The following is a 24,889-nucleotide window of genomic DNA, read 5'->3' as shown; positions in this document are numbered from 1 at the left end:
ATTGAATGTATCGCCCAGCGTCGTTGTCCAGTAATCTGTGACTTGGCATTGAACGTATCGCCCAGCGTCGTTGTCCAGTAATCTGTGACTAGGCATTGAATGTGTCGCCCAGCGTCGTTGTCCAGTAATCTGTGACTTGGCAATTAATGTATCACCCAGCGTCGTTGTCCATTAATCTGTGACTAAGCAATGAATCTATCGCCCAGCGTCGTTGTCCAGTAATCTGTGACTAGGCATTGAATGTATCGCCCAGCGTCGTTGTCCAGTAATCTGTGACTTGGCATTGAACGTATCGCCCAGCGTCGTTGTCCAGTAATCTGTGACTAGGCAATGAACGTATCGCCCAGCGTCGTTGTCCAGTAATCTGTGACTAGGCAATTAATGTATCACCCAGCGTCGTTGTCCAGTAATCTGTGACTAGGCATTGAATGTATCGCCCAGCGTCGTTGTCCAGTAATCTGTGACTAGGCATTGAATGTATCGCCCAGCGTCGTTGTCCAGTAATCTGTGACTTGGCATTGAACGTATCGCCCAGCGTCGTTGTCCAGTAATCTGTGACTTGGCAATGAACGTATCGCCCAGCGTCGTTGTCCATTAATCTGTGACTAGGCATTGAATGTATCGCCCAGCGTCGTTGTCCATTAATCTGTGACTAGGCATTGAATGTATCACCCAGCGTCGTTGTCCAGTAATCTGTGACGAGGCATTGAATTTATGGTTTAATATCGTTGCTCAGTAATATCTGACAAGGGCTTGAATGTATCGCCCGGTGTCATGTCCAGTCATCTGTGAAGTATAGGATATATCGTTCGGTGTCGTTGTCCATTAATCTGGGATTAGACATTAAATGTATCTAGGGTAGTATGTGTCTAGGGATTGAATGTATTGCTCAGTGTCCACAGGTGTTGATATATCATGAGGGAATAGGTGTTGGTATATCACATGGGAATACCTGTTGGTATAGCACGTCAAAATTGTTGTTGGCACATCATGTAGGAATTGCATATGCCCTTTGATCATTTGGTGTACACGCCCTATTGAGGAAGATGACATGTTCACAAATTGATGTGATGATTAGCTTATACGTTTAGCTTAGACGTTTAGGGTATTTTGTGTAGACAGATGTTAAAAAATGCGTGTGTGTATGGGGGTGGGTGGGGGTTGGGTTGGGGGATGGTTTAATTGTAGTGCATAACTGTAATCTGATGTGTAAACCTTGGCTACATCCAAAGTGTTTGATCTTTTCACAGCGGGTACAGGAGTGACCAGTCAACAAGTCCACATGGGAACCGCGGACAAAACTTGGGCTATGGGATGTATTCATATCCTTCCCCGGCTTCTTATCTTTTGGGCGGAATAAGAGCAGTAACATTCTCAGGAACGGGGAATCTGTTCTTACATTGTGGCAACTTAATGAAGAACACCACGTAGTTATCACAAAGGCAAAAGCTGTCAGAAACACCAGCACTTCCCGCACCGGAACTTGGTCCCATTTTGCCGTCACCCTCCTACATTGGCACATCTTAAACTACATCTCCCACCCAAACTTTCCATCACGTTGTAAACAAGAACCACTTGCGTTCGTGATGGATGGGGAATCGACCTTTCGGCGGAGGAAGGCACCAGAAAAGTCTTCCCTCGTTTACTTGGCGTCTTGTTGTATTGTTCTCGCCTGTTGGTTTCTTTTAGTTTTCTGGAGCCCCAGGACGCCGATAAAGACCTTCCTTAAGTTACACGACACACGAGTGGCGGCCCATATCAAAGACGTTGTTGAGCACGCCGACGGTTCCGTGGATGTTGTCCTTCACTTGGATGAAACGAATGTTGATGTGCGTGCGCTGCGAGAAAATATGTCAATGGAACGAAGTAGTGCTGAACATCGGCGTACCTTAGCCACTTTACCATCCACTCAGTCGAGGTCTATGAGGCCGATCATCACTAAAACGCATTATCCGCTCACTCTAACATCCCCTTACGTGATCAACAACCCTGACATTTGCACAGGGGCTGCTGATTTGACCTTTTTGATAATGGTACACAGTGCCCCCAACCATTTCGGACGGAGAAGGTCCCTGCGAGAAACTTGGGCGAATAAAAACATCTTTAAAGACATAAAAATGAGAATAGTGTTTTTGTTCGGACTGGCTTCAGACAGGAAAACTCAGGTGTTCATCGAGAACGAGAGCACTGTATATAAGGACATTGTTCAGGGAAACTTCAAAGACACGTACAGAAATCTCACACATAAAGGTGTCCTGGGCTACAGATGGATTTCTGAGAATTGCAATAGTTCTAAACTGATTATAAAAGTGGATGACGATGTTTTTGTCAATATATTCAACGTCATTGACTACTATTTGCCGAAGTACGGTAAGAAACCCAAGCAGATACTCTGTCATGTTCGCAAAGAAGGTACAAGTCCTATCCTACATGGAAACACCAAGTTAAAATGGGCAGTTGGCGAAGACGATTTCCGGGGACACAAGTTTTATCCCACATATTGCAATGGGTACGCTGTGTTTATGACACCTGATCTGATAACGGGGATGTATCGAGCGGCCTACCTCACACCGTTCTTCTGGGTGGACGACGTGTATCTTTTCGGGCTGTTGCCGAAGAAAATAGGCGGAGTGACTTGGGAAAGTGTTGTGAGCAATTTCACTTTGAATCAGAAAATAGGACTGGAAAGTTACGAGTCCAAAGGGCCCACTAGATTTGTAGTTTGCTCAGCCTGGGCAGACGGTGTCATGGAGAGACTGTGGTTTGCAGCTTTATCGCGAATGACCGATTCAAACCGGAAATTAATTAACGATGACCTGATAATGGCAGTGGACGAAATGGTGAGACAAAAATCTGCTAAGGAAGCTTCGGAAAAGCTCGCTGCCGCCGCAGTTGCCTCTGTAGACAAAAAAGTTGATGCCTCTAAGCGGAAAGGCGAGCCTGTGGCAGCGGTAAAACAGGCGCCACCTCAACCTGCCCTGGCTAAAAAACCAAATCTGGAAGGCGCAAACAATAAAGGAGCTGTTGTTGCTAGGGTCGACAAATCATAGGACGCAAAAGCAGACACCGTCACGGGAGATAGTGCCAATATTCAGTTCATCCACCATCTGAAAGGTGTTTGTGCGAATGTGAAGTGTGACAAAAAGTTTGACGTTCTCAATGTATGGCCAGTTGCTTTGTGATTTCACCGTCACTCATTACGGCCGTGGTTGGCTAATGTATGTATCTTGATTATCAGGGCGCGATAAACTCTCAGTTGAATTTTTTTATATATGGGAGAAAAAGAATTTTGAATGTTAGTGTGATTGCTGTGGGGTAATTCCCATTTCATTATTAACGGCCCTATCATTAACCACAAGGACTTATCACGATCAAGATCTGACTTAAATGACATTGCATATTGTCGCATACTTAAGTAGATTGATTACGGCCAGTTTGAACAATGATGCCACAACTAGTTCTAGGAGAGAGTTACAATTTTACGCGAGACATCCGACGTCTCATTTGGATAGATTGGTTTGTACCAAGCTGTCCAAATTTAGGAAGCGTGCATCGTACACAAATCACACACGTAGTGCGGATTTAAAACCGGTCTTGAACAGGAGTCTGTATGTTATATTACTGTATGTTATTATATGGCCCTCTGTAGTCAAATGTCAAAACTTTTACTAAGTCTGACCAGGTTGTGACCATTGTGGAACAACGACTGTGGAAGGAAGAGTGAGGCCCGGTGGGTGGGGAACGAAGCCAATGCTTCTGGGTATGCAAACCACTTCCACTTGACGTTACTTTCTTTTATATATTTATTTGTTAGGTGTTTACGCCGTGCTGAGAACTATTTCACTTCTACCATGGGAGCCAGCATTTTCCCGGGGAAAACCAACCACCATCCGTAGGTTGCTGCAGACCGACACTTTTAGATATTCCCGGGTAGTACAGGAAAACAGGCGTAAACGAGCATTGCGGGTAGTACAGGAAAACAGGCGTAAACGAGCATTGCGGGTAGTACAGGAAAACAGGCGTAAACGAGCATTGTGATTGCAAAGAAGATATAATTGAAATATAAGCGCGTTCACCTATTTTAGTCATATCGGTATTTGAACAGCCTCTGATAAAAGGTCACAACAACATCTGAGGCAATGTTGGGTAGTTTCGATTGTTTGTTGCTTAGTGTGAAAATTCCTGTCCGTACCCGAGGGGATCAGCGGATTGTACCTCGTCGTAATTTATGGAACTTCCTAAAGCAAACAGTTGAATTGTCTTTTTTTTATTTTTACGCTGTATTTATGGCTTTACCAGAATGTTCACGTGACGCCATTGCGATATTTTCAGGTACTTTGAGAGACCTGACTGTGGACATGCGATATTTTATAGGGAGATGTTATCGGTTATATCGGTTATATATATATATATAGATATATATATATATTGAAAACTTTATAAATTTATGAACATGGAAAATTTGCTTGAATAAAAACTCATTGTTTTAATATGTTTCATAAACTGCACTGTCCTAATTATGCCTGTATTAATGGATTAATTTGATAACCGCTGTAGGTGAGAAAGTCGTCCATTTTATACATGCCCGTGACACTCAAGATACAAGACTGATTTTTTTTGGAATGAGAAGAAACGCTGGATTAGACTATTTTTGTAGGTGCTTTCATTGACGTTTATAGCGCCCTTTTGATTCATATACGGTGTTCAACTGGTTAGACACACGACTCTTGACCTCAGGCACACGACCCTTGACCTCAACCACACGACTCTTGACCTCAGGAACACGACCCCTGACCTCAGGCACACGGCCCCTGACGTCATGCACACGACCACTTACCTCAGACACACGGCCTGTGATCTCAGGCACACCCCCTCTGACATCAGGCACACGACCCCTGACCTCAGACACACGACACCTGACCTCCGGCACACGGCCTCTGACCTCAGGCACACGACCCCCTGACCTCAGTACGTCATCGAATAGCAGGAATCCGCCCACTGACCTGTTATTACATAAGCTTATGTCGGCTAATGTTAAGTACGTCATAGAGTACCATATACCCGCCCGCTGACCTGTCCATGTTCAGTGTTTGTTATTACACACAACTTATGTAAGCCAATGTCAGGTACGTCATCCAATACCAGGCACCCGCCCGCTGACCTGTCCATGTCCAGAGCTTGTTATTACATACAGCTTATGTAAACCAATATCAGGTACGTCATCTAATACCAGGCACCCGCCCGCTGACCTGTCCATGTCCAGTGCTTGTTATTACACACAGCTTATGTCGGTCAACATTAAGTACGTCACAGAATACCATATACCCGCCCGCTGACCTGTCCATGTCCAGTGCTTTTTATTACATACAGCTTATGTCAGCCAATGTCAGGTACGTCATCCAATACCAGGCATCCGCCCGCTGACCTGTCCATGCCCAGCGCTTGTTATTACATACAGCTTATGTAAACCAATATCAGGTACATCATCTAATACCAGGCACCCGCCCGCTCACCTGTCCATGTTCAGTGCTTGTTATTACACACATCTTATGTAAGCCAATGTCAGGTACGTCATCTAATACCAGGCACCCGCCCGCTCACCTGTCCATGTTCAGTGCTTGTTATTACATACAGCTTATGTAAGCCAATGTTAAGTACGTCATCCAATACCAGGCACCCGCCCGCTGACCTGTCCATGTCCAGCGCTTGTTATTACATACAGCTTATGTAATCCAATATCAGGTACGTCATCTAATACCAGGCACCCGCCCACTGACTTGTCCATGTTCAGTGCTTGTTATTTCATACAGCTTATGTCGGTCAAGGTTAAGTGAGTCACACAACACCAGGCACCCGCCCGCTGACCCTGTCCATGTTCAGTGCTTGTTATTACATACAGCTTATGTCGGTAAACGTTAAGTACGTCACAGAATACGATATACCCTCCCGCTGACCTGTCCATGTCCAGCGCTTGTTATTACATACAGCTTATGTCGGTCAACGTTAAGTACGTCACAGAATACGATATACCCTCCCGCTGACCTGTCCATGTCCAGCGCTTGTTATTACATACAGCTTATGTCGGTCAAGGTTAAGTGAGTCACAGAATACCAGATACCCGCCCGCTGACCTGTCCATGTCCAGCGCTTGTTATTACACACAGCTTATGTCAGCCAATGTCAGGTACGTCATCCAATACCAGCCACCCGCCCGCTGACCTGCCCATGTTCAGTGCTTGTTATTACATACAGCTTATGTCGGTCAACGTTAAGTACGTCACAGAATACGATATACCCTCCCGCTGACCTGTCCATGTCCAGCGCTTGTTATTACATACAGCTTATGTCGGTCAACGTTAAGTACGTCATAGAATACCATATACCCGCCCGCTGACCTGTCCATGTCCAGTGCTTGTTATTACATACAGCTTATGGCAGCCAATGTCAGGTACGTCATCTAATACCAGGCACCCGCCCGCTGACATGTCCATGTCCAGCGCTTGTTATTACATACAGCTTATGTCGGTCAACGTTAAGTACGTCACAGAATACCATGTCCATGTTTATTACTTTTTACTACATACAGCTTATGTAAGCCAATGTTAAGTACGCCACAGAATGCCACCCGGCCGCTGACCTGTCTATATATTCAGTACTTCGTATTATGGGTCTACCTGTTTGATGACAAGTTAGGAGCCTTTCGTTAAGTAAGTACGCTCCAAATACCCTTCTCTCCTACGTATCTTTCTCGAAAATTTCTCGACACCTCCTCCTCCTGTACACAGTATGCTGGATAATATGGCACCAGGCCCACGGTATATACAGGGCAAGGACACGAACAACAGAGGCCAAATACACCGAGATTGGTCACTGGGTGTACAGAAGGTTGGCGTACATAGTGGATTAGAAGAGTTTCCACCACGTGTGAAGCACTAAACATAAGGCGGAGAGAATATTTGCATAAACAGTTTACACTCCGATAAAAATACAAGGGCCCATGTTCAAATGCGCACTTTACTGTTAACTAATCAAACTGGTCCTTTCATGTATGACAATGCCTTATATACCAGTAAAAGCATTTTTACCAGTTAAGTTCAGCACGTTCAGAGAGAGATCACTACACAAGAGCTTGAGAGATCACTACACAAGAGAGCAAGGATTCCATTGGCGAATCCTTCTGTCAAAAACATAGTTTTTATACTTCCCTAATCAAAGCACACGGGCTCCACTCATCTTATGTCTTACATAAAAGTCTTAACATATATCGCTATGACTGGCTATTAAGACCAGGTTTTATGAATATATCTTAAGTTCGTATCACTACATTAAACGAACCATTGTGACCTACCTAACAAAAGGGAATTCCGTATCCACTTATGTTTGTTAGATATGACCTTGGAAGGGCATGGGAGGAAATGACAACGCCAGCAAGTCTAGCGGCTCAGACATATCAGAATAGCCCCCGATCTATTGCCTGGCCTAACTTCACACATCGGTGACTTTTGTACTGTCTGGCGTGATCAGTATTTCTCCACAGCCAATTTGAATAATACTGTGGTGTTTCCGATACGACATGGTGCTAACCGAAGCTAAATAAGCATGCGTCGATGTCAGGGACACTGAAGCAAAGTGGAATCAAGCGTCACTTCGATTACTGTCGCCATAGATATGCTTTGAACACGCTTGAACATGAACTAAAAGGCAATGCATTTTTTTAATCGACTACATGGGTCTAACACCTTTGACGCTACGGCGATCATGTGTCGGCAGTTTGCGAAGAAATCACCTTTAGCTGTCAATACCGATACTTTGGAATGAGTCCAGTAAACCTCTGAATGTTGTCTAGCGGAATTTTCATTAATAAACCGTGGCCAATGGACGATCGTCCCAAACTGCCAACATCTTAAAGTACGTTTGCTACGTATATTGGGATAAGTTCGCACTTGCGCTGGTGCTCCTTACAGGGCATGCGTTGCCTTCTACGCTCGCTTTACAGCACTGTCATCACTAGACAGTCTCGATCTGTTGGATCCTGTAGGATGCACCTGTGTCTTTCCCGTTTGTCTCATTAATACTGTCCTCCCACAGACTTATAGTCAGCAGTTATAAATCAACTTTTTGAGTATCCGTTGGAACAATTAATGTTGTGCAGACTTTAGGTAAAATAAATGTTTGTATTCAGCCTTAATAGAAACAAACTTCGATAAAGACATTTTGTTTATTCTCAATTCTCAGGTCTCTGCTTTATCATTCTAACCACAGTGACACTGGCATTGTTCAAGACTTAAATGAAAAAATTGTCTGCTGTGTGAAAGGAACAGTATACAGAGTGGCGTGTATGACTCGCGCTAAATCGTGGCACGGTGCGAGGTATCTCTTCCGATGTACTGTTCGCGGCTCGAGCGAGCGAGGTCATTAACTGAAGCACGGGTTCAAACCTGTCTTGAACAGAGAGAATGTCCGCATTTCCTAACTCTCACTGGCATTTGTTGACTATAGTTTGGCCTTTGTACGGTATGCATATCTGTAAGCCACGAGACAGACATTTCGTTAGTAACTTTCCAAAGGTCTGTGGTTTAAAGCGGCCACTCGGGATTCCTGGCTCAACCTAAAATGACAGCCTTATTACAAGTGAAGACTTTCTGAGTATGGCATTAAACAAGTGTCAAATAAATAAAGAAATAAAATTTAGGTCTAGGTCATATGTGGGATAACTTTGCAGAATAGGACATCCTTTCTGCACCTGTTTACAGCACAATGTTGTTGACTTTGTTTTAGCTCACAGAGATATTACACCCATATATAGGTAACTTTCATTTTCTGAGTAGTGGCTCAATGATAACGCCCAAACAAGTTTTTTTTACTCGTACAACACCGCACTTTTCGTATGATGGAACACTATAGTTCAGGTCAAACTATACATGACTATATCTATGTGTTTGTCCAACCATGACCTGCAATTCTATACCGAAAATACCACAGAAGAATAATGGGGCGCTGTGCAACAAGATGTCGGACCGTCCTGCGCAGTGAGTATAAACACATATTGAACTTGAAGAGTTCCTTCGTGGTAAGAACCGCATCTTACTACGACGCCACGTGCCGCAAATATGACAATACCCTAACGCAGCTATTTTAGCAATTTTAAAGAAAGGAGCGAGTATGAGGTCTAGAATAAATCGACAGAATTATAGAGAATTTCAGGAACTGCGATACGCCAATTAGAGCAAGCCTGTAAAAGGCTGAATGTTTGGGAGGTGTAAGTTATATTAAACAGTGTCGGAGCTATATTAAAAAACACTTGGTACTTAGGCGTTTTACATTTATACGGGAAGGTGAATACAACCCACCCAAGCAAGACAAGACACGTCAAATCGGAGGTTAAAGCCTTTGGGTCGTAAAAAGCAAATGTAATATACAGAGTTGGTGATGCATGCTGTGTACAGACAGTGAATTCTTCAGTTAAAATCTCCATTCTGCCGATGTCTTCATCACCATATAGGCCTACGCTGTAAGTGTGTGTGCAGGTAGCGGTATATGATGGCGTTGAGGGTGAGTGTGCGCCTACATCCATTCTCCACTCTGCCGATGTCTTCATCACCATGTACCCTGTGAGTATGTGTGCAGGTAGCGGTATATGATGGCGTTAAGGGTGAGTGTGCGCCTATATCCATGCTCCACTCTGCCGATGTCTTCATCACAATGTACCCTGTAAGTGTGTGTGCAGGTAACGGTATATGATGGCGTTGAGGGTGAGTGTCGCCTACATCCATGCTCCACTCTGCCGATGTCTTCATCACAATGTACCCTGTGAGTGTGTGTGCAGGTAGTGGTATATGATGGCGTTGAGGGTGAGTGTGCGCCTATATCCATGCTCCACTCTGCTGATGTCTTCATCACATTGTACCCTGTGAGTGTGTGTACAGGTAGTGGTATATGATGGCGTTGAGGGTGAGTGTGCGCCTACATCCATGCTCCACTCTGCCGATGTCTTCATCACAATGTACCCTGTGAGTGTGTGTGCAGGTAGCGGTATATGATGGCGTTGAGGGTGAGTGTCGCCTACATCCATGCTCCACTCTGCCGATGTCTTCATCACATTGTACCCTGTGAGTATGTGTGCAGCTAGCGGTATATGATGGCGTTGAGGGTGAGTGTGCGCCTACATCCATGCTCCACTCTGCCGATGTCTTCATCACAATGTACCCTGTAAGTGTGTGTGCAAGTAACGGTATATGATGGCGTTGAGGGTGAGTGTCGCCTACATCCATGCTCCACTCTGCCGATGTCTTCATCACAATGTACACTGTGAGTGTGTGTGCAGGTAGTGGTATATGATGGCGTTGAGGGTGAGTGTGCGCCTACATCCATGCTCCACTCTGCTGATGTCTTCATCACATTGTACCCTGTGAGTGTGTGTGCAGGTAGTGGTATATGATGGCGTTGAGGGTGAGTGTGCGCCTACATCCATGCTCCACTCTGCCAATGTCTTCATCACATTGTACCCTGTGAGTGTGTGTGCAGGTAGCGGTATATGATGGCGTCGAGGGTGAGTGTGCGCCTACATCCATGCTCCACTCTGCCGATGTCTTCATCACATTGTACCCTGTGAGTGTGTGTGCAGGTAGTGGTATATGATGGCGTTGAGGGTGAGTGTGCGCCTACATCCATGCTCCACTCTGCCAATGTCTTCATCACCATGTACCCTGTGAGTATGTGTGCAGCTAGCGGTATATGATGGCGTTGAGGGTGAGTGTGCGCCTACATCCATGCTCCACTCTGCCGATGTCTTCATCACATTGTACCCTGTGAGTGTGTGTGCAGTTAGCGGTATATGATGGCGTTGAGGGTGAGTGTGCGCCTACATCCATGCTCCACTCTGCTAATGTCTTCATCACCATGTACCCTGTAAGTGTGTGTGCAGATAGCGGTATATGATGCCGTTGAGGGTGAGTGTGCGCCTACATCCATGCTCCACTCTGCTGATGTCTTCATCACATTGTACCCTGTGAGTGTGTGTACAGGTAGTGGTATATGATGGCGTTAAAAGTAAGTGTGCGCCTACATCCATACTCTATTCCGCCGATGTCTTCATCACGATGTACCCTTTGAGTGTGTGTGCAGATAGCGGTATATGATGGCGTTGAGGGTGAGTGTGCGCCTACATCCATGCTCCACTCTGCTAATGTCTTCATCACCATGTACCCTGTGAGTATGTGTGCAGATAGCGGTATATGATGGCGTTGAGGGTGAGTGTGCGCCTACATCCATGCTCCACTCTGCTAATGTCTTCATCACAATGTACCCTGTAAGTGTGTGTGCAGGTAGCGGTATATGATGCCGTTGAGGGTGAGTGTGCGGCTACATCCATGCTCCACTCTGCTGATGTTTTCATCACAATGTACCCTGTGAGTGTGTGTGCAGGTAGTGGTATATGATGGCGTTAAAAGTGAGTGTGCGCCTACATCCATACTCTATTCCGCCGATGTCTTCATCACCATGTACCCTTTGAGGATGTGTGCAGGTAGCGGTATATGATGGCGTTGAGGGTGAGTGTGCGCCTACCTCCATGCTCCACTCTGCCGCTGTCTTCATCACAATGTACCCTGTGAGTGTGTGTGCAGATAGCGGTATATGATGGCGTTGAGGGTGAGTGTGCGCTTACATCCATGCTCCACTCTGCTAATGTCTTCATCACCATGTACCCTTTGAGTATGTGTGCAGATAGCGGTATATGATGGCGTTGAGGGTGAGTCTGGGCATACATCCATGCTCCACTCTGCTAATGTCTTCATCACCATGTACCCTGTGAGTGTCTGTGCAGGTAGTGGTATATGATGCCGTTGAGGGTGAGTGTGCGCCTACATCCATGCTCCACTCTGCTGATGTCTTCATCACCATGTACCCTGTGAGTGTGTGTGCAGGTAGTGGTATATGATGGCATTAAAAGTGAGTGTGCGCCTACATCCATACTCTATTCCGCCGATGTCTTCATCACGATGTACCCTGTAAGTATGTGTGCAGGTAGCGGTATATGATGGCGTTGAGGGTGAGTGTGCGCCTACATCCATGCTCCACTCTGCTAATTTCTTCATCACCATGTACCCTGTGAGTGTGTGTGCAGATAGCGGTATATGATGGCGTTGAGGATGAGTGTGCGCCTACATCCATGCTCCACTCTGCTAATGTCTTCATCACCATGTACCCTGTGAGTGTGTGTGCAGATAGCGGTATATGATGGCGTTGAGGGTGAGTGTGCGCCTACATCCATGCTCCACTCTGCTGATGTCTTCATCACATTGTACCCTTTGAGTGTGTGTACAGGTAACGGTATATGATGGCGTTGAGGGTGAGTGTGCGCCTACATCCATGCTCCACTCTGCCGATGTCTTCATCACCATGTACCCCGTGAGTGTGTGTGCAGGTAGCGGTATATGATGGCGTTGAGGGTGAGTGTGCGCCTACATCCATGCTCACTCTGCCGATGTCTTCATCACATTGTACCCTGTAAGTATGTGTGCAGCTAGCGGTATATGATGGCGTTGAGGGTGAGTGTGCGCCTACATCCATGCTCCACTCTGCCGATGTCTTCATCACCATGTACCCTGTGAGTGTGTGTGCAGGTAGCGGTATATGATGGCGTTAAGGGTGAGTGTGCGCCTACATCCATACTCTATCCCGCCGATGTCTTCATCACGATGTACCATTTGAGTATGTGTGCAGGTAGCGGTATATGATGGCGTTGAGGGTGAGTGTGCGCCTACATCCATGCTCCACTCTGCCGATGTCTTCATCACCATGTATCCTGTGAGTGTATGTGCAGATAGCGGTATATGATGGCGTTGAGGGTGAGTGTGCGCCTACATCCATGCTCCACTCTGCTGATGTCTTCATCACCATGTACCCTGTGAGTGTGTGTGCAGGTAGTGGTATATGATGGCGTTGAGGGTGAGTGTGCGCATACATCCATGCTCCACTCTGCCGATGTCTTCATCACCATGTACCCTGTGAGTATGTGTGCAGGTAGCGGTATATGATGGCGTTGAGGGTGAGTGTGCGCCTACATCCATGCTCCACTCTGCCGATGTCTTCATCACCATGTACCCTTTGAGTGTATGTGCATATAGCGGTATATGATGGCGTTGAGGGAGAGTGTGCGCCTACCTCCATGCTGCACTCTGCCGATGTCTTCATCACATTGTACCCTGTGAGTGTGTGTACAGGTAGTGGTATATGATGGCGTTGAGGGTGAGTGTGTGCCTACATCCATGCTCCACTCTGCCGATGTCTTCATCACAATGTACCCTGTGAGTGTGTGTGCAGGTAACGGTATATGATGGCGTTGAGGGTGAGTGTGCGCCTACATCCATGCTCCACTCTGCCAATGTCTTCATCACCATGTACCCTGTGAGTGTGTGTGCAGGTAGCGGTATATGATGGCGTTGAGGGTGAGTGTGCGCCTACATCCATGCTCCACCCTGCTGATGTTTTCATCACAATGTACCCTGTGAGTGTGTGTGCAGGTAACGGTATATGACGGCGTTGAGGGTGAGTTCTGGAGACGAATCTAGTTCTATTTTTTTCTACAACCAATAGTTTTCCTGCACATTGCAATTAAAGATTGCAGATGTGCGTTGCTATTGATTATCCAAGGTTTCATTACAGGAAACCATTTATTGGTAAGTAGATAGACCAACTATTGTGCTTCTTTTCTGTTTCATGGAACTATATCGCTACGAGTGATAGTTTTGTCGTAAAATATGTTTCAAAATTGTTACATTTAGCGCTTTTTACTGATGAAATTGTGCCCAGCTCACCAAAGTAACCTAAGCGCACTAATGTCACTGACCCCAACCTGAATTCTTCTATATTAAAATGGTTCTGACTGTGTTTAAATATATTCTCCACCGAAATCCCACCTGTATATAGTAACTGTGTACTTGTACGGAGTAGGCCGTTAGATCAAAGTCAGCTGCAGGTAGCAGTTAGACGGCTGTCTGTCTTAATACCGACGACGCTGTACTATATTAGTCCTGTTACTATGGAGACAATTTATAGGTTATTTTGAGCAATCATGATGTCTGATATTGCTGAAGTTGGAAATACAAGACTTCGTTGGAAATACAAGAGTTGGTAGTCGGCACCTCCACTTCGAGTTGGCAATTCGTACTCGTTAGCCAAGGTGATAGTACTTTGCTCATACGAGCACTTCATTGTCTGTCGTGAAGAACGTATTGCACAGATTAGTCTTAAGTAGACGTGAAAAACCTTGTGTACAGATCGTTTTGTAAGCCGTAAGGCGTGACAAACTTAACATTGCATTAGAAGAGTCCTTGTTTTTGTTTTTTTTACAAAAGTAATATATGAGGTGTTCATAATGTAAAGCATATATTCAGCATAATTCAGATATCGCTGTCCTGCAGTGTAGAGGGCTGCTAGACATGTACAATCGATAAACAAAATGCAAGTCGCATGACACGACACTGGCAACCGAAAACATCCGGCGACTTTTGCCAGATGGGTATGTCGTACTTATATAGATCCAGCTGATTTACTTGAGGATATACCGATGACGCCCAGAGTAAACCCGAATCTCAGGCTGAAATTCCGCAGCAACTTTGAAAGTGAGAAACTGAGATATTATGGCAATGCCGGTTTCCAGAAAATAGACACAGAAAGGTATATAGGTCTACCACCTGATTCCCTGGTCACCTCAGCAGGATACACGGCATAGAGAGTGACTCGGGTGATTATTATTTATTCACGTTCATCAAACTGCAGCAAAATATTGCCATCGACTTTTTATTCCACTGCCAGAAAATTTCTAATCTTTTTTGTATAAATATTGAAATAATTTCTCATACGTTTCGTTGCTTCAAAATAAAATAAAATGTTCTATAATATCAAGGTGTCAAAAGAAAAGTTTGCCTGTCAATAATGACAAGGTCAGTTGCATGTCAACAATGACCAGGCCAACTGCATGTCAATAATGATCAGGCCAGTTGCATGTAAATAATGACAGGGCCAATTGCATGTCAATAATGACAAGGACTATTGCATGTCAATAATGATCAGGCCAATTGTATGTCAAGTATGACAAGGCCAATTGCATATCGATAATGATCAGGTCAATTGCATGTCAATAACGACAAGGCAAGTTGCACGTCCATAATGACAAGTCCAATTACGTATCAGTAATGACAAGGCCAACTGCCTGTCAATGATGACAAGGTCATATGCATGTCAAAAATGACAAAGCCAATTGCATATCGATAATGACCAGACCAACTGCACTTCAATAATGACAAGGCCAATGTCATATCAATAATGACAAGGACTATTGCATGTCAATAATAACACGGCCAATTACATGTGAAAAATGACAAGGTCAATTGCATGTCAATACTGACAAGGTCAGTTGCATGTCAACAATGACAAGGTCAATTGCATGTCAACAAGGCCAATTACACGTTAGGAATGATCATGTCAATTGCAAGTCAAGAACGACGAGGCCAATTGCATATCACTAATGACTAGGTCAATTGCACCTCAAAAATGACAAGGGCAATTGCATGTCGATAATGACAAGGCCAATTGCACATCGATAATAACCAGGTCAGTTGCACGTCAATAATGACAAAGGTCAATTGCATGTCAATAATGACAAAAGCCAACTACATGTCGATAATGACAAAGCCAATTGCATGTAAATAATGACAAGGCTAATTACACATCAATAATGACAAGGCCAATTTGCATGTTGATAATGGCTAGGTCAATTGCACGTCAATAATGACAATGCCAGTTGTATGTCAATAATGACAACAGTAATTGCATGTCGATAATGACAAGCCCAATTGCACATCGATAATCACCAGGCCAATTGCATGTCAGTAATGACAAGCCCAGTTGCATGTCGATAATGACAACGCTAATTGCATGTCAATAATGACAAAGCCAATTACATATCAATAATGACCAGGTCAATTGCACCTCAATGATGACAAAGCCAATCGCATGTCGATAATGACAAGACCAATTGCATATCAACAATGACAAGGCCAATTGCATGTCAATATTGACAAATTCAATTGCATGTCAATAATGACATGGCTGATTGTATATCAAGAATGACAAGCCCAATTGCATGTTGATAATGGCCAGGTTAATTGCATGTCAATAATGACAAGGCCAGTTGCATGACAATAATGACAAGGCCAATTGCATATCAATAATGACAAGCCCAATTGCATGTTGATAATGGCCAGGTTAATTGCATGTCAATAATGACAAGGTTAATTGTATGTCAATAATCAGAAGGCCAACTGCATGTCAATAATGGCAAAACCAATTTCCTGTCGATAACCACAAGGCCAGTTGCCTGTCAATAATGACAAGGTCAATTGCATGAAGATAATGACAGTGTCAATTGCATGTCGATAGTGACAGGACCAATTGCATGTCGATAATGACAAGCACAATTTTATGTCAATAATAACTAGGTCAATTGCATGTCAATAATGACAAGCCCAATTAGATGTTGATAATGACAAGGCCAGTTGCATGTCAGTAATGATAAGGCCAATTGCATGTTAATAATGACATGGCTAATTGCATGTTAATAATTACAAGGTCAATTGCATGTCAATAATGACGAAGCCAATTGCATGTCGATAATGACAAGGTCAATTGCATGTCAGTAATGACAAGGCCAATTGCATGTCAATAATGACAAGGTCAATTGCATGCCAATAATAACAAGGTCATTTGCATGTCAATAATGGCAAGGCCAGTTCCCAAGTCAACGTTTACTGCACAAACCACCTATGACCTAAGAAAGTATATGAAATAGGTAAGTTGTCGATGATCAATCTATGTATCTAAATTGAGCTTTGACGGCAATTGTTCATATATTTAATCTGGCGATCTAATTCCATGGGATTAATATACAGCCCTAAGCCCGTCGGTCTACTTCAACACAATGAGTATTCTGTCCCTAGCCCCGGTTCAAGCGGAATTAGATACAATTGTTTAACAAAGTGCCAGAGATTCTGAACACTCTGTCCATATTGACTTACAGGAGAATTATACTCATTGTACGGCAAAAGAAACGTAGAATGAAGACGTTTAGTGATGGAATAGTTTTGTACAGTAATAGCTATCGTGTGTCGGCACTACTATGATCTGGCGTTTCATGGTGGAATACTTTTGTTCAGTAATAGCTAGCCTGTCTCGGCACTAGTATGATCTGGCGTTCAATGATGGAACAGTTTTGTACAGTAATAGCTAGCGTGTCTCGGCACTACTATGATCTGGCGTTTCATGGTGGAATACTTTTGTACAGTAATAGCTATCGTGTCTCGGCACTACTACGATCTGGCGTTCAATGATGGAACAGTTTTGTACAGTAATAGCTAGCGTGTCTCGGCACTACTATGATCTGGCGTTTCATGGTGGAATAGTTTTGTACAGTAATAGCTAGCGTGTCTTGGCACTACTATGACCTGGCGTTCAATGATGGAACAGATTTGTACAGTAATAGCTATCGTGTGTCGGCACTACTATGATCTGGCGTTTCATGGTGGAATAGTTTTGTACAGTAATAGCTAGCGTGTCTCGGCACTACTATGATCTGGCGTTCAATGATGGTGCAGTTTTGTACAGTAATAACTATAATGTCTTGGCACTACTATGATCTGGCGTTTCATGGTGGAATATTTTTGTACAGTAATAGCTAGCGTGTCTTGGCACTACTATGACCTGGCGTTCAATGATGGAACAGTTTTGTACAGTAATAGCTATCGTGTCTCGGCACTGCTATGATGTGGCGTTCAATGATGGAATAGTTTTGTACAGTAATAGCTCGTGTGTCTTGGCACTACTATGACCTGGCGTTCAATGATAGAATAGTTTGTACAGTAATAGCTAGCGTGTCTCGGCACTACTATGATCTGGCGTTTCATGGTGGAATACTTTTCTACAGTAATAACTAGCGTGTCTCGGCACTGCTATGATCTGGCGTTCAATGATGGAACAGTTTTGTATAGTAATAGCTAGCGTGTCTCGGCACTACTATGATCTGGCGTTTCATGATGGAATACTTTTGTACAGTGATAACTAGCGTGTCTCGGCACTACTATGACCTGGCGCTCAATGATGGAACAGTTTTGTACAGTAATAACTATAATGTCTTGGCACTACTATGACCTGGCGTTCAATGATGGAATAGTTTTGTACAGTAATAGCTATTCTGTCTCGGCACTACTATGACCTGGCGTTCAATGATGGTGCAGTTTTGTACAGTAATAGCTAGTGTGTCTTGGCACTACTATGACCTGGCGTTCAATGATGGAATAGTTTGTACAGTAGTAGCTATCGTGTCTCGGCACTGCTATGATCTGGCGTTTCATGGTGGAATAGTTTTGTACAGTAATAACTATCGCGTCTTGGTACTACTATGATCTGGCGTTCAATGATGGAATAGTTTTGTACAGTAATAGCTAGCGTGTCTTGGCACTATTATGATCTGGCGTTTCATGGTGAAATAGTTTTGTACAGTAATAAATATCATGCCTTGGAACTACTATGCTCTGGAGTTCAGTGGTGGAACAGTTTTGCACAGTGATAACTATCATGTCTTGGCACAACTATGATCTGGCGCTTAATGTTTTTAATGTACATTGTTTTAAACTATGGTAACAAACCTGAACAATTCTGCTTGTCAGGTGTTCTCCCATTTGACGTACACTTTTTGGCAAAGTGAAATCTTTTCAAATTCTAGGTTGTTTAAGTTTTCTTTTATAACGTCTGAAGTGTCTTTTTTATCGCAGCATCTCTCCATCGAGTACAGACAATAGAGAACTAGAGTCCCTTCCCTCGCTAATATATGTACCAGCCTTGTGGTAGCCGGCCTACCCTCGGGCAGCGTAAAAGCACATAAATACCATTCAGTCGTTTTACTAATGAACATTACAGCTAATTAAACCCTCAATATTTTTCAGATGCCGAGGAACTGAGGATAAAATGGACAGGAGTTAAAAAGCTGATAAGACGTTTAAGCGGTGGATACCATCATGTTGGCGACAGAATGATCCAGACGAGAATTTCGCATCAGCTCTCTTCTTATGTGGCTCTTATGTTACAATAGGCATGCCTTCCCCACAACGGACGTCAAAGGGAGGTAACCGGGGCATTAACCTGGAAACCATCTTCGCCTCTTTGGTTGTCTCAGCCTGCTTGTGTTCGCTTCTTATTGCTCATTTGTCTCGCCCGAACGTGGTTTACGTAGCAACGAGGAAGCTTCAGTTCAAAACAGCTGTCCCAATTAATTCTTTTCAAGGCGGAATACATCAGGTATCCCTTGAAGCAGACGACCCTCGTCCTCGTCACGTGATACATGATAAAATCGAAAGCGAGGTTGCCTCTAGTGGTGTTCTTCCGTGGTTCAAGCCCGTTCCCAGTCCATCCATCGCCCCAGGTGTTCAACATCCGTATTTCGAAGGCTACATCATAGAAAACAAGGACATCTGTAAAAACCAAAGAGTTGATATTTTGATTTATATGCACAGCGAAGTAAGTCACTTTTCTTCCAGAACGATTTTGAGAGAAACTTGGGCCGGTCTAAACAATTTTAAAGATATTCGTGTAAAAACAGTGTTTTTCCTGGGTGATGCAGCTCACCCTGAAGACGGCCCCGGGGTGGGCCTTGAACAGTCCACATACAACGATATAGTCCAGGGGGATTTTGTAGATGTGTTTACCAATTTAGGAATCAAAGCCGTTATGGTCAGCCAGTGGATAAGCCGACATTGTGCACATGCACGATATGTTATTAAGGTTGATGACAACATATTTTTGGACATTTTCCGTGTTACCGAATTGTTTATACCACAAATCTGGCATAGCCCCACAACATTGATGTGTCATTTTCAGAAAGGTGAATCTCGAAAAATCCAGCGAGACCCTCATAACAGATGGTACGTCCCTGTTCATCTGCTAGCCAACAAGACGTATTATCCGGAATTTTGTTCTGGTTATGCCATTCTAATGACCACTGATGTCATGCCGATTTTGTACCAGGGTAGTTTCAAGGCTCCACTGATAGCAGTGGACGATGCTTTCTTGTTTGGATTGAGCGCGCCCACTGTCAAACCTCTGAAGTATGTAGACATCTCACGTCACCTTAGCCTTCAACAGGATGTCCAGCTGGGGGAATATACCAGTGGAGCACCTATTACACATACGGCGTGCAAAGTGAAAGACTCAGCCGGGTACCGGTCTCTGTGGAACGCCACCTTGAATCGTCTGACAGACTGGGCACTCCAGCATGCGAGTGTACATGTCCTCAAGCAAAGACAATCCCTGGAAAGAGGCACATAGACAGACATACGAGGCTTCAATGTAGTCAGTGAGGATCATAGTGGCCCAAGGGTCATAGGTTACACGAGCGCATTGCCGAGGGTTATAGGTTACACGAGCGCATTGCCAAGGGTTATAGGTTACATGAGCGCATTGCCAAGGGTTATAGGTTACACGAGCGCTTTCATTTTTCCTTATTGTTTATGAAGTAAAGTTTTCAACTTCAACCTCAAACATATATATCACCTGCCATGCCATACCACCACATGTAGCTTGAACTTTTCTCGATAACATATCAAAAAATGACCTAGATTGACCACCATTATTTTGAGCTGTGGTTGCTGGAAGTAATTGTCTGTGTGGCAGTATAACCCAATCAGTGATCCTTCACGCTTCAGTTCGGAGGCAAATCTTAGACCAAATTGCCCGGATTGCACATGTCAAGACATTATACAGGCTTCAAATCTCAGCACGTGTATGTACATTAAAATCATTAATCAAGTTATTCAGAGGATGGGAGAAAATTACTGTGTGAAACTAAAAAGTTGTCAAGTTCTCCTCAAAATCCTCATTTTCGTTTCAAATATAGATTGTTTTTCTTTGTAAAAAAAGTGTAAATTTAAATGAACCAGGTAAAGTGTTTTTGGTAAACGGTTTTGCCTGTAAGTTGGACGGACGGATCGTTGTTGTTGATCGAGTCTTGTACCATGGTCCCAATTTTGACATGGGTCCAAGCTGTGTACTTAATTGTAATCCGCCGCTGTATCTGAACAGTTGTGTTTGTAAAACTGGTGTGTAGTGGCACAAGCTCTGGGACAAGCACTGAAGGCACAACAGCACAGAATTGCTTGTTTTCACAGAGCTTGGAACCGACTTAGTGAACCGATTTAGGCGAGAAATGCTCTGAAACTTTATTTCTGCCGCGGTTAGAGGGGGTTGATTTATTAGACAACGTCAGTGGAAAGCGGTCATGATCATACACGTCTGGCTCTGCGTTTATAACCAGCAAATTACCGAAGGTCGTGGGTCCCCCCCCACCCGCTCTGTCCGATTTCCTCCAACATAATGCTGGCCATCGTCGTATAAATGAAATATTCTTGAGAACGACGTAAAACACCAATCAAATAAATAAATCTGTTTATAGTCATACACAAACTGTAGTGCATATCACACGTGGATATACACTTTTCCAAACATACCATTTATTTGCCGTACACAATATCCTTCCATAATACGTGTGCTGCGCATGACAAAATGTAAATAAGGCACATGTCAGCCAAACGAGTGTTATATCCGCGTTATAGCGATCGCGTCAAAGTACATGTAACAAGAATTTGGAACTGTAATAGAACTGATGTATTAGTCAAGCAAATTTTTGCTGTTGTTTCTCTGGGTTTTTGTCTCCTTACATGTAGCGTACGTATGAACAACTATACTCAGTAGAAACACTGGAGACTGCTTTGGACATTGGCCGTTACAAAACGTTGATACATCTATGTCTGCTGTAACATTATTCAAGCCGCGGACTCATTTCAAGCACTGGACCTCGAGTGTTTCTCATTTGTTCATCAAATACTTTTTAAATTGGTGTTTACCACTTGTACTGCGGACTATTTCACTAAAGCCACCTCTGACAAATTTACTTGAATCTTTGAGTCAAAACAGATATTGTATATACCAGACGTCAATCAAGATGGACGTTCCAGGGTCACAAATCGCATGTTATTTCCCCAAATCGACGTTTCCCTCAAACCACAAAGAACTAAGAAAGTATACAAAGTATGAAAATAGGACAGAATCATTCAAAGGAAGCAGTTAACAGTTTTCAATGATGCTGGCAGAACGCAAGGTATGTTCTATGTGACTGGGTGAAAATAGCATTCAAATCATGCATTTGAAGCTTTTCTACCGAAATCAGGAATCGTGTGGGCAAGAGACAACATTGCTCAAAGGCCTACCGGCTGTGATATGAGCTGTATTCTTCTCTCCATTTCATACACACCTGTAAATACACATGATTGATCACAGCCCTATCCTCTGTGACATGAGCGGTATTCTTCTCTCCATTTCATACACACCTGTAGATACACATGATTGATCAAAGCCCTATCCTCTGTGACATGAGCGGTATTCTTCTCTCCATTTCATACACACCTGTAGATACACATGATTGATCAAAGCCCTATCCTCTGTGATATGAGCGGTATTCTCTCCATTTCATACACACCTGTAGATACACATGATTGATCACAGCCCTATCCTCTGTGACATGAGCGGTATTCTTCTCTCCATTTCATACACACCTGTAGATACACATCATTGGTCAAAGCCCTATCCTCTGTGACATGAGCGGTATTCTTCTCTCCATTTCATACACACCTGTAGATACACATGATTGATCAAAGCCCTATCCTCTGTGACATGAGCGGTATTCTTCTCTCCATTTCATACACACCTGTAAATACACATCATTGCTCAGAGTCCTATCCTCTGTGACATGAGCGGTATTCTTCTCTCCATTTCATACACACCTGTAAATACACATCATTGCTCAGAGTCCTATTCTCTGTGACATGAGCGGTATTCTCTCCATTTCATACACACCTGTAAATACACATCATTGATCACAGCGCTACCCTCTGTGACATGAGCGGTATTTTTCTCTCCATTTCATACACACCTGTAGATACACATCATTGGTCAAAGCCCTATCCTCTGTGACATGAGCGGTATTCTTCTCTCCATTTCATACACACCTGTAAATACACATCATAGGTCAGAGTCCTATCCTCTGTGTAATAAGCGGTGTTCTTCCCTCCATTTCCTACTCACCTGCAGATACACATTATTTGTGAGAAGCTTATCCTCTGTGGCACGAAAAGTATTTATCTCTCCATTTCATACAAACCTGTCAGACTTTACTGGGCACAGTCCTATCCTCAGTGACATGAGCCGTATTCTTCTCTTTATTTCATACACACCTGTAGATACATTTCATTGGTGAAAGATTTATCCTCCGTGGCATGAGATGCACTCATCTCTCTATTGTATTCACCCCTGCAGATGCACATAATTGGCCAGAGGCCTATCGTCTGTGACACGAGAGGGATTCATCTATCCATTCCATTTACACCTGGAGATACTTATCATTGGTCAGAGGGCTATCGTCTGTGACATGCGCAGTATTCATATTTTCATTCCAGTCAAATCTGGAGGTACTTATCATTGGTCAGAGGCCTATCGTCTGCGACATGAGCAGCATTCATATTTTCATTCCAGTCACATCTGGAGATACTTCTCATTGGTCAGAGGCCTATCGTCTGCGACATGAGCAGTATTCATATTTTCATTCCAGTCACATCTGGAGATACTTCTCATTGGTCAGAGGTCTATCGTCTGCGACATGAGCAGTATTCATATTTTCATTCCAGTCACATCTGGAGATACTTCTCATTGGTCAGAGGGCTATCGCCTGCGGCACAAGCGGCATTCATCCCTTCATATCTAACCTAAAGTCACAGATGGAACTTATTTACCTTAGGAGCAGATACAGCAACAGGAAGAGCAGCCCATAGGCCCAGAACATGTGTCCGATACGGCTAGATCGTCTACGGGACCCTGGAGTCCACTGCGTGTGAGGCCATATCAACTGTGAAGTTTACACACAGTCCTCCGATACGGCTAGACGTCGTCTCCAGTGCTGTGTCCCACTTGTATTGTTGTGTTCACACAGAAGCCTTGGTTGCGGCGTCAGACAATCACAGTGCTTACTGTGGTATACAATGACGCTGATTGCTGTGGTATACAGTCACGCTGATTGCTGTGGTATACAATGACGCTGAATACTGTGGTATACAGTCACGCTGATTGCTGTGGTATCCAGTCACGCTGATAGCTGTGGTATACAGTTACGCTGATTGCTGTGGTATACAGTCACACTGATTGCTGTGGTATACAGTTACGCTGATTGCTGTGGTATCCAGTCACGCTGATAGCTGTGGTATAGTCACGCTGATAGCTGTGGTATAGTCACGCTGATTGCTGTGGTATCCAGTCACGCTGATAGCTGTGGTATAGTCACGCTGATTGCTGTGTCATACAGACATACAGTGCAATGAACAGGATAACTTTTCAAAAATGAGGGTTATTTTGTGACCGTACAGCGTAATAAGTTAGTGAGTGCTTAGGTTTTAACGTCATAGTTGATAATTTTTCAGTCATAGGGCGCCGAATTAGTCCGTAGAGAGCTAGTACGTGTAGCGTGCCTCACTGTTGCATGACTGATTTCCATCGCTCTTTCATCTAGCGCTGCTTTACTGAGACGACTTACCGAAGTAAACAGCCCCACCTGAGCCATTATACTGATACGGATCAACCAGTCTCTGTACTGGCCTCGGACCCCCATTAATTTTCCATAAGCGACAATGTTAACGTCTAGTGCTGTAGCTCAGTCCCAAACATTCCGTGGCCAATAAGCTTTGGTGCATACCTGGCCCAGCCTGTGAGAAAGAAGCCATAAAAATCTCGACATA

At 43.9% G+C, this 24,889-nt stretch overlaps 2 protein-coding genes across 3 annotated transcripts in view; both read left to right on the top strand.

Annotated features, from left to right (window-relative positions):
* Nucleotides 1-4,374, top strand: part of LOC135472667 (N-acetyllactosaminide beta-1,3-N-acetylglucosaminyltransferase 4-like) — a 28,224-nt gene extending 23,850 nt beyond the window's left edge. For both annotated transcript variants that reach the window (XM_064752275.1, XM_064752274.1), the window contains exon 2: nucleotides 1,251-4,374. In XM_064752275.1, coding sequence (XP_064608345.1) covers nucleotides 1,587-3,050 — 1,464 coding nt within the window. In that variant the 5' untranslated portion in view covers nucleotides 1,251-1,586 and the 3' untranslated portion in view covers nucleotides 3,051-4,374. The remainder of the gene's footprint in view (nucleotides 1-1,250) is intronic.
* A 4,413-nt stretch (nucleotides 4,375-8,787) lies between these two features.
* On the top strand, nucleotides 8,788-21,660 carry LOC135472669 (beta-1,3-galactosyltransferase 1-like). The gene is made up of 2 exons (XM_064752277.1): nucleotides 8,788-9,028; nucleotides 19,001-21,660. Exon 2 carries the CDS (start codon nucleotides 19,149-19,151, stop codon nucleotides 20,376-20,378), a length of 1,230 nt encoding a protein of 409 aa, XP_064608347.1. The 5' UTR covers nucleotides 8,788-9,028; nucleotides 19,001-19,148; the 3' UTR covers nucleotides 20,379-21,660.
* Nucleotides 21,661-24,889: the final 3,229 nt, after the last annotated feature.

The sequence above is a fragment of the Liolophura sinensis genome, chromosome 8, assembly GCF_032854445.1.
Source record: "Liolophura sinensis isolate JHLJ2023 chromosome 8, CUHK_Ljap_v2, whole genome shotgun sequence".
Lineage (NCBI taxonomy): Eukaryota > Metazoa > Mollusca > Polyplacophora > Chitonida > Chitonidae > Liolophura > Liolophura sinensis.
Note: the sequence above shows the minus strand (reverse complement) of the source record. Positions and strands in the feature narration are given on the sequence as shown.

Coding starts and splice junctions, on each gene's coding strand:
- LOC135472669 (XM_064752277.1), top strand. CDS start 19,149: ATGCCTTCCCCACAACGGACGTCAAAGGGAGGTAACCGGGGCATTAAC.